This window comes from Cydia strobilella, chromosome 5, assembly GCF_947568885.1.
Source record: "Cydia strobilella chromosome 5, ilCydStro3.1, whole genome shotgun sequence".
NCBI lineage: Eukaryota > Metazoa > Arthropoda > Insecta > Lepidoptera > Tortricidae > Cydia > Cydia strobilella.
The window spans coordinates 1,970,410-1,981,121 of NC_086045.1; the positions used below are offsets into that span (position 1 = coordinate 1,970,410).

Here is a 10,712-nt window from a genome sequence, read left to right on the forward strand (position 1 = left end):
TGCGAGCCGAGCCGAATGACGACTTTTTCGCTCTTATTGCACAGACATAAAGGTTTTCTCTATCAGCTTCTGCCGATGCCGCGTCAACATATGTAGGGAGACCCTTAGGTGATAATTAGATGAGATTACATTATTTAAAAAAAAAATCTAATATGCGAAATCTCCTTACAGATGGCTCTTGTATTTTTTATAAGCAAAGCCACGGGAAAAGCCACTATCCAGCACGTAAGAAAAACAGCTAACGTTGAACCAAGGACAAGCATCTCAAATATCACAATCTCATTGTGGTCGCGGCAGTCGCGAGGTGACGGCGTTAGTTGACTGTTATTGCATCATACGGTAAGTGTTTAAAAATTTCGCGTGGCGAACGAATTTTGGAAATAGAATTCTTCCCATTTCGGATAAAAATACCATTTTTTTTTTTGTTTATACCAACATTGGTTTTGTGAAAATTGAAGTGACAAAAAGATTAACAGATTTTTTAAGATGTTTTTGTGGCCTTGGTGAGTTAAAATTTAATAAGTTAGTTTGGGACTTACCAGTCGTAATGTGATAAATTATTTAAAATAAAATTTAATAAGTGAAATGTTATAAAGCAAGAGAACTTGAATAGCAAACTGACAATGATAAATGTAGAGCTGATAAGCGAGAGCAAAATAATCAAATCACCACGAATTATTAGTACCTACTTATTCGTAGGTAGGTATATTATCAGTTTATAGAGCTGGAAGATAGCAATATATTATAGGTATAAACATTGTATTTTAACCCTTTACCACACTAAGGGAGATATATTTCCCACATATACGATACTTCAAACTTGTGTTCTATTTTCAATGAGTGAGACTGACATTCGATTGTCATTTTTAGGGTTCCGTACCCAAAGAGTAAAAACGGGACCCTATTACTAAGACTCCGCTGTCCGTCTGTCACCAGGCTGTATCTCATGAACCGTGATAGCTAGACAGTTGAAATTTTCACAGATGATGTATTTCTGTTGCCGCTATAACAACAAATACTAAAAACAGAAAAATATAAATATTTTATTGGGGCTCCCATACAACAAACGTGATTTTTTTGCTGTTTTTTTCCGTAATGGTACGGAACCCTTCGTGCGCGAGTCCGACTCGCACTTGGCCGGTTTTATTGAACTTTCAGCCTGATAACCCAGACGAGCTTAGGTTGATTAGAAATTATGAAGACTATATATAATATTTAGCTGTTTAATATTGACATTGTGCGCGAAAGTATTTCATAATAATTGACAGGCCGTTTTTTTTTCACCCCTTACCCCACCACTGTAAGTTACAGAAAGTTTCAAAAAAAAGTTTGAAAAGCTCTCGGAAATTTAAAATTTCGATTTCTATACAAAAATAAGTAAATAAATATGATTTTTCCAAATTTTTTCAATATGGAAATTCACAATTTTAGAAACTCCTACAGCACATCAGTATCCCCGCCACCCACTATGTAAAAATTCGGCATCACACTTTAAAAAAAACTAAAAAAACTGCGTGTCTTTTTTCAAGGAACAATGACGTCAATGGCTGACAAGGTATTCCACCCCCGCTCGGAGGGGATCCCCTCCGAGGGTGTGATGGATCAGTACGCCGACGGGAAAGCAGCCAGGGTTTGGAAGAAGTTTGTGGGAGATAGCAACCAGAGGACGCAGAACTATAAGGACTTCTTGATTGGGCTGCTTCGAGCCAATGGATGCAAGAAAATATTGGATGCAGCTTGCGGCACTGGGTAAGCCCGATTACATTTAGATAAATAAAAAAAAACCGTTTTTTTTAAAAGGTTATAGGTACAAAGATTCGTCTTAACTCAGTTACAATCTCTATATATTCAAAAACCTCGTATAATTTTTCATAACGACTGCAAGGTTGAGTATATTTCAAACCCCTTAGGGTTCCGACATGGCAATTTTTATCGGACGCTCCCTTCCGATAAAAAATGTCGGAAGGTGGCAAATGGCAATGACAAAAACAGCTGCAGGAGAGTGGCATTGGCAAAGTCCGTCTTTTTTGCATTATCTATCGTTTTTTAGTAATAATGATTTATTAAATGTATAAATAAATACAGATAAACACATATATCGATAAGACCGCCTGTTGTTGCTTAGTTCGCTATGTTAATTATAATGTATCTAAATTTGTTTTAACTATGCACAATAAAGAATATATTATTATTATTATTATATCTTACCGGATCGGACAATGTGAACGCTCTTAATCGGAGTAGTTTTTAGCATATTTTCACATTCTTAGCACGTCCTATTCGAGTTAGGCCACTTTCTAAGGACTTCATTTTCGATGTAGGATGTAGGTCATATAGGCAAAGATAGATATAACTCCGTAATAGATGGATACAGTCTAAGGAAAAAACATGCCTCGAAAATCAAGAAAATTTGATTCTCGTTCAGAGGGCGCTACTAGCTTTGGCCTACTGTTGTATAGATGGCGTTGACGGTTTCGTTTGTTATTTAACAATTTTAACGCATATCAGTGAAAGAACATGGGTCAAAATCATAAAAATAATTAATGCAAATAAAAAAATCATTTATCCATATTTAAATACATTTTATCGTATTTATATAAATCTACATTTTTAGTTTTAAAGTGTGTGACAGATGGCAGTGAATTTACTGGGGTTGCAAAATTTACTATGACAGTACCGCTCTAGTATAAGTTACTCTATGATATAGGTAAACATTCGATGTTAGTCATGGACATAGTATATACAAGTAGTTATAGATGCGCCACCGAGCGACCGGGGGTAAGAGAAAGAATATTAATATACAATTTGGGCAGCATAGGATTTTTTCTCTTTCACTCTTATACATTTCAGTATTTCGCCATCGCCTCCTAAGTCCTACCTATGATGCCACCCGGTCGGTGATAAGGACAAAGCATGGCACTATTTTCTCTTTCCTCTTATAGGAATCGCAATAAGACTATCTTTCTCTATCAAAGAGTGTGTGTGTCTTGATGTTAGCAGATCGAAGTACAACTTACCAAAAAATCTGATGAAGCCCTACATTTAGTGCGCGCCTATTAGTCACATACTATAGTCGCCTGTGGGGCTACCGCGAAAACCGAAGGTCGCAAATTGCTTGAATCTTTCTATTTTACTCCAATGAAGGCGTTTTTGTAGTGCTAATTTATTAAATAAAGAATTTTTGTATTTTTGTAATTAGTGACAGAGAAAATTGCCCGCAGTTATAACCCTGGCGCGACGCCTTTATGGCGTATTGATAGAGGTCCAAATTTTGGCTGATTCGATTATTGTTTCAATGTTTTATTAATAATCATAACACACTATTTCCGATCGGTCCATACAAAAGGCCTCGTGTTCATTCGTTCAATACACGAATGTAGAGAAATATGGAGAATTGGGTAAAAATATAGATAGGAATTTATTTGCATCCAAGTAAGTTCCTGGATAGCAGCATCAGCATGACAATAAGATAATATATAATATATATATATATATATATATAATATATAATAATAAGAATAAGATAGACGTCGATACAAAATGTTAATAACAAGAGATAAAACCTCACAAATATGTGACGTTCTCACCCAAAAGGTATCACATTGTCGTTTGTCGATAAGGTTGATTTATAATTGAAGCTTTATGGAAATAGCGCCTTACTGACAAGCGACAATAAGTACCCTTTTGGTTGAAAATGGCACATACCTGACATATTAATAATAATATGATGTAAATAGATAAGTTGGATAACCCTCGGATCACAGGTCAATCATTATTCAGAATCATAACATACATGAATGACTTTTCGGTATATTTTATAGAAAAGATTGTTTCATTACATCTTTTTTGTACCGCACTCAAGAAATGAATAAATGATTGATTGATTGGAGATGACGTGAATTATATTATAGATTTCACGTCTGTATATCGTGGCGACAAAATAGGCGCATGGAGGTTTACCATGATTATCAAAATCATGGCTATAAAATAATTATCTAAATACATCAAACATGCTTTTTAGGGTTCCGTACCCAAAGGGTAAAAACGGGACCCTATTACTAAGACTCCACTGTCCGTCTGTCTGTCTGTCAACAGGCTGTATCTCATGAACCGTGATAGCTAGACAGTTGAAATTTTCACAGATGATGTATTTCTGTTGCCGCTATAACAACAAATACTAAAAAGTACGGAACCCTCGGTGCGCGAGTCCGACTCGCACTTGGCCTGTTTTTTTTGTTAGTAGTTTTGCCTACCTACCCACGCACTGGGCGTGGAGAAAAGTTGTGTATCTTAGTATTTTGGTTTTTAAAGCATAAAATATACATTGTAGTGTTGGTTTCAGGATTGACTCCATGATGCTCGTGAACGAAGGCTTCGAGGTGGTGTCCGTGGACGCCTCCGATAAGATGTTGAAGCACGCACTCAAGGCGCGCTGGGAGAAGAGAAAGGACCCTAAGTTCGATCAGTGGAGTATGTACTTTGTTTTATTATTAACCCTTTATTTTCAGCGTTTCATAAATATTAAAATAAAAAAGCAACAGGCTTACCGTAGATGGACTTCACCGAACCTAATCTAATCGATGAAATGTAGTTAGACTTAAGACGTTACTAAATTTAGATAGGTATCTATATCCAAAAACTACCCATTACAGTCGCCATCAGATATATCGGAGCGGCCAAGGTGTTCACAATATCTGAACACGCACTCTAACGCCCAGACAATAGAGGCGTGTTCAGATATTTGTGAGCACCTTAGCCGCTCCGATATATCTGATGGCGACTGTACATGATTTACAGAAATTCTTTACCAAAAGGGTACTTATTATTGTCGCTTGTCAGTAAGGCGCTATTTCCATATAGCTTCAATTAGAAATCAACCTTATCAACAAGCGACAATGTGGTAACTTTTGGTTGAAAACGTCACCTTTATCGTTTTCTGTTATAGTCTGATTTAGGCTAATCAGATTTTGAACTCCACTCATTTTTTGTCCCCTGAATTATTTTTTAAATATATTTTCTACAAAGCCTAAGTAGGTACATTTTATTACTGTAAAAATTCATCTACTGGCAAGACCAAATCGTATTGTTTTACTAACTTGATAATTTGGTCTCCTGCATTACCGACAACATATAGGGACCGTGCGCGTTGGAGGGTCTGCCATCTTGTGGCCTGAATCGGAACCATAAACATGTACATCACATGTACATTGACACTTCACGCCAAAGCAAGTGCTGCCATCTTGTGAGCTACTTTGGAAGCATAAACTACACATTTACGCCTCGCGCCAAAAATCTGACGACTCCTGTGCTGCCCCCTACAGTTTATACACGCTCCCTTCGCTGGATAATTCTCATTCAAACTATTTTTTTTTGTTTCCAGCAAAGAGAATTGATTGTAATAGAGAGGTAGTCTAAGAAAAAAACGTGCATCTTAGTTTGACATCTAAAACAGAGGGCGCTGTATGTTTTGCCGTCACTGAGTTGTCAAACGACAGCTTTTGACAGTAAGTTACCGCAAAATGTATGGAGTTGTACAGCGCCATCTCGTTTACCTGTCAAATTCGAAGCACGAAATAGGGAATATTACGCGAAACTCTGCGTAGGTGGCGCCACTACCACAATCTGAGGGTCTATCGCGAAACAAGAAAATCGAAATTTCGTCCTCTTGCATATTCGAGCGATAAAGAGGCAGATAGCGAAATTTCGGATTCGCGTTTCCCGACAGGTCCTCTGTAAACAAACCCCCTTGATGCATCAATGTCATATTTTATTATCTCTGAAAACTTGTCAAAAACCTGTTAAGGGTACAGTATGTATAAGTTGCTCTATAATTATCCCCTATTGTCTCTTTGGTTTCCAGTAATCGAGGAAGCCAACTGGGAGACCCTCCACTCAGACGTGCAGGCCTTCCTGCCCGGAGCCTCATTCGACGCCGTCATCTGCCTCGGGAACTCTTTCGCCCACTTGCTGGACGAATTCGGCGACCAGCGCGTCCAGAAGCGAGCGTTAGAGAACTTCGCGAAGTGTCTCAAGCCCGGGGGATTGCTCTTCATCGACCATAGGAATTATGACGCTATGATTGATAGCGGAGCCACGCCGGGGCATTCTATTTATTATAATGTAAGTACTTGGGTGAAGGCAGATAAGAAACGTGTATATCCGGGGTAGTTTAAAAGTAGCGCCAATAACAGAGAAGCTGACGGAAAAACGTCTGAGGTGGTACGGTCATGTACAGAGGCGTCCAGTAGACTACATGGTTAAGGTAGCGCTCGATATTCCAACGACGAAGCGAGGAAGCGGAAGACCACCTACCACCTGGCTGACGACGGTTCAGCGAGACCTGAAAGAGCTTAATATAGACGCCGACATTGCACTCAATCGTGCAGAATGGAGGAAAAGAACAAGGAAAGGCCGACCCCAAGTAAATGGGAACAAGGCCTAGCAGGATGATGATGACTTGGGTGAAGGCACCAATGAGGGCTACCGCGTTTAATTTCGCCGCTAGGGGCGCTAGTGTAGATGCAAGTCTTTCAAAATGTCAAATACATAGTTTTGGGGGTTTCAAGTTTTTTTATCGGTAATTGTGGTAAATATTTGTCCATCTTTGATTAATCATGGTAAACAATAGATATAGCGCAATAAATGTTTGTGGTTTAAAAAAAGTGCCAACTAAAATATATGCAAAATTAAACAGATTGAAAAAATTGTACATTTAGACGTTAAAATACCTTTGTGTATATTAGAACGTATTGATTTTATAAAAATAAGCATAGAAGAATGTTGACATCTGTTTTTCTGGACCTACATCTACAGTGGCGCCAACTAGTGAGCACAGCAAAAACGGGTGCCCTCATTTTGTTATCAGTTATAGTATTTCAAACTCTATGGGTACGCTGGCAGGATGTCATCTCAGTATTCTCAGTACACTTTAGCGAGTGTTGGAGTTTTGGGCTGATATTGATACCCAAGCGAAAGATTCCAAAATTGAACCACGGGCGTAGCGTTGCGAGGGTTTCAAGGCATGAGGGTTAAACAAACAACATTTTTAGCACACCAACGATGGAAAATACTAACTGTAAAATACCAAACAAATACAAGTCAAATGACCGTTATAAAAAAAATATCGATTAAAATCATACTTTAGTCAATTCTATCAGTTAACATAAAGGAAAACAACTCAAAATTAGGACTTCCGGTTCGAACGCCATCTTGATAGTAGCCTCGTGATTAATTCCTTTGTTTTTTGCTCATTAATATTGTTTAAAGTGTAATATCGATAGCTTTATTATACAATAATCTAATGTGGTAGTGTGCAGTGAATGGAGAATTAATCTCAAAGCGTGTTTAACCACCATTTTGGAGTCAACGGCCGGTAGTCCACGTGCTTCTCGTAAAATCCAGCTATCGGTTTTACGAGACAACTACAACAACCACCGAACAGCGTCGTGCTCTAAGAGCATTTATTTTGTTCCTACCCTTTTACGTGACATTGGCTACGGGCAACACCGCCCTCAAGTCCATCAAGAAAAGAAAGAACTCAAAATTAGGATCACATTACTTTGCCCCACATGTGGATAAAATGCAATGTTCCCATAAGTTTTTGAATAATAAAGGGGGCCTTTACCAGTTGGTGTGGTAAAATATACGAAAGTCATAATATGAATACGATTTTTGTAACTAAGTATAATATTCATGTTTTCAGTGCAAGTACCCAGTAGACATACAAACGTCAGTGCTGGTGGTGGGAGGCAAGCCGCAGCTCGTCACCCTGGATTACTGCATTGGGGGCTCCCAGGGCGGAGAGGACAGAAGGTAAGCCCCAAGATTGCAATTCGCTGGATTACACGAATTTAGGTTTTGAATTATATTTTTCGTGCAATAAATCTTTAGATAAATAACTACCGCAAAATGGTCCTATTTTGCTCCACTTTAAGGAAATTTTGAATATTTTTAGGGTTCCGTATCCAAAGGGTAAAAACGGGAGCCTATTACTAAGACTCCGCTGTCTATCTGTCACCCAGGCTGTATCTCATGAACCGTGATAGTTGCTGCTATAAAAACAAATACTAAAAACAGAAAAAAAAATTAAGTGGGGTTCCCATACAACAAACAAACGTAACAAACGTGATTTTTTTGCCGTTTTTTGCGAAATGGTACGGAACCCTTCGAGCGCGAGTCCGACTCGCAATTGGCCGGTTTTTTTTTGCCCCCTAACACTGGCATTTATTGTTACAACTGTATAAGTAATTCTTAAACTGAATAAACAATTTTTCATTTTCATTCATTTGCAAGAACGCTAATAGTCACAACGATAGCCTAATGGGGTTAAGGCACTTTAAGGCAAATAAACCCCTGTACATAAATAGGGGTCGGTCATTTTTGCCACATATATTGTTCCAATTGCAAGCATCCACAGGTTATGGCTGCTATTATCAGGCTATAGTTGGTCAAGCAAAATCTTGTCAGTAGAAAAAGGCGCTCAAATTCAAAGGGTTCAAATTTTCTACGAGACGATAACCCTTCACGCCTACATTTTTAAATTTTCCGCCTTTTCTACTGACAATATTTGTTTGACCAACTATATTAAAAAGGTACCTCTGCTAAATTAAAATTTGTTTTCTTTTTCAGCGACTTCCGTCTCTGCTACTACCCGCATAAACTAGAAAAGTTCACACAAATACTTAAGGACGCGTTCGGCCGCGGCAGCACGCACAGCTTATACGCCGACTTCAAACCTCTATCCGAAGTACCCGTACCAGGGTTCTACATACACGTTATTAAAAAATCACAATAACATTTCGTTATGTATAGGATAACTATCTGGCACAGCGACCTTGTCGGCAAAAAAGGGTGGCAATTTAAAAAATGTAGCCGCGTAAGGTTGTCCTCCCATAGAATATTTCAGGGATGTTGCGGATGCCGATTTTTTGACATCCGCGGACGCGGATTTTTAAAGGCTCACATCCGCGTAGCGGATGTCGAGATTAGGCATATATAAAACGTCAAATATTACACTTTAGTAATTTTTATAAAAAAAAAACGAAACTTAGTATTTGAACAAGAATATAGGTGCCCCACAATCGCATTACTATACCACAGATTAATAAATAGTTACTACGTAACAGATACATCATTCCCATACAAAAGCGAAAATACCTACTCTATAAAAGCCTACAAAATCTTAATAATAATACCTGCTGCTCAGGACGAGAAGAAATGTACCATAAGTATGCGCACAAAGAGTCGAGACTGCCTTGCTCGCCGTGCGAGCCACGTGCCAACGCGTCATCGTAAGAATGCGCTAGGGTTGTACTGTTACTTATGTTATTATTGTAATAAAACGAATGTTGCGAATCAACCATATTTTATATTAGTCAATCAAATATTTAAAAACAACACTCATAATACCTGACTCAAAAAACTCCTTAATTTACGATTTATCTACTTATGTTCAAAGAAATAAATAGTGACAAAATTCATAAAGATAGATTTAAAATACTACTCACCTTTCTTCGTCTCTCGGAAATGAAAAAACCGGCCAAGTGCGAGTCGGACTCGCCCACCGAGGGTTCCGTACTTTTTAGTATTTGTTGTTATAGCGGCAACAGAAATACATCATCTGTGAAAATTTCAACTGTCTAGCTATCACGGTTCATGAGATACAGCCTGGTGACAGACGGACAGCGGCAGCGGAGTCTTAGTAATAGCATAGAGTAACTTATACTAGAGCGGTATTGTCATAGTAAATTTTATAACCCCAGTAAATTCACTGCCATCTGTCGACACACTTTAAAACTAAAAATGAAGATTTATAAAAATACGATAGAATGTATTTAAATATAGATAAATGATCTTTTTTATTTGCATTAATTATTTTTATTATTTTGACCCATGTTCTTTCACTGATATGCGTTAAAATTGTTAAATAACAACAAACGAAACCGTCAACGCCATCTATACGACTGTAGGCCAAAACTAGTAGCGCCCTCTGAACGAGAATCAAATTTTCTTGATTTTCGAGGCACGTTTTTTCCTTAGACTGTATCCATCTATTACGGAGTTATATCTATCTTTGGTAATAGGGTGCCGTTTTTACCCTTTGGGTAAGGAACCCTAAAAAAACGACAAATTTTCTTTTGTTTTTTGACTTTTACACCCATCTACTGCACAATAATTACGTGGTTTCGGCATTTCGAAGCGTAAGCGCGGGAAACGTGTGGTGCGAGCGCTCAGGCGGGCGTTCGGCGGCCCTCTGTCGATTATATCGTCGACGATACGCCGAGCGGTAGGCATATAGCGCGTGGCTTTGAGCGAGTGAAGGAGGCCTGACTATACTAAAGTCCAAATGAAACAAATTATTCACTTCTTGTCGCTGTCCGTCATAGGCTAAAGTGCTCGATCGACGAATCACAAAAACGAAACGAGATTCCTATTGGTTAATGACGAAATTACCTAGCACTTACGCCGCCGCTAAGACGTTCCTGTACCTACCTGTTCCACATCCGCATCCGCATTAAGCTCCGCATCGATTTTATGCGGATGCGGATGTTGAAAATAATGCGGAAGTTCCGCGGTTGCGGATGCGAATATTCGCAACATCCCTGGAATATTTTAATTTCGCGCCTTTTTCTATTGACAAGTTGGGTGTGTGCCAGCGCGAGCTATGAGCGTAGCCGATAACAAGGGAAAAACCGTATCGTATCAGGCCTTCT

The 10,712-nt window shown here is 38.6% G+C and overlaps 1 protein-coding gene across 1 annotated transcript; it reads left to right on the forward strand.

Annotated features, from left to right (window-relative positions):
* The first annotated feature begins 277 nt into the window (after positions 1–277).
* On the forward strand, positions 278–8,905 carry LOC134741313 (glycine N-methyltransferase). The gene is made up of 6 exons (XM_063674062.1): positions 278–343; positions 1,530–1,749; positions 4,343–4,470; positions 5,861–6,120; positions 7,703–7,812; positions 8,629–8,905. The coding sequence occupies exons 2-6, from the start codon at positions 1,535–1,537 to the stop codon at positions 8,792–8,794; spliced, it is 879 nt and encodes a 292-aa protein (XP_063530132.1). The 5' UTR covers positions 278–343; positions 1,530–1,534; the 3' UTR covers positions 8,795–8,905.
* The last annotated feature ends 1,807 nt before the right edge of the window (positions 8,906–10,712 follow it).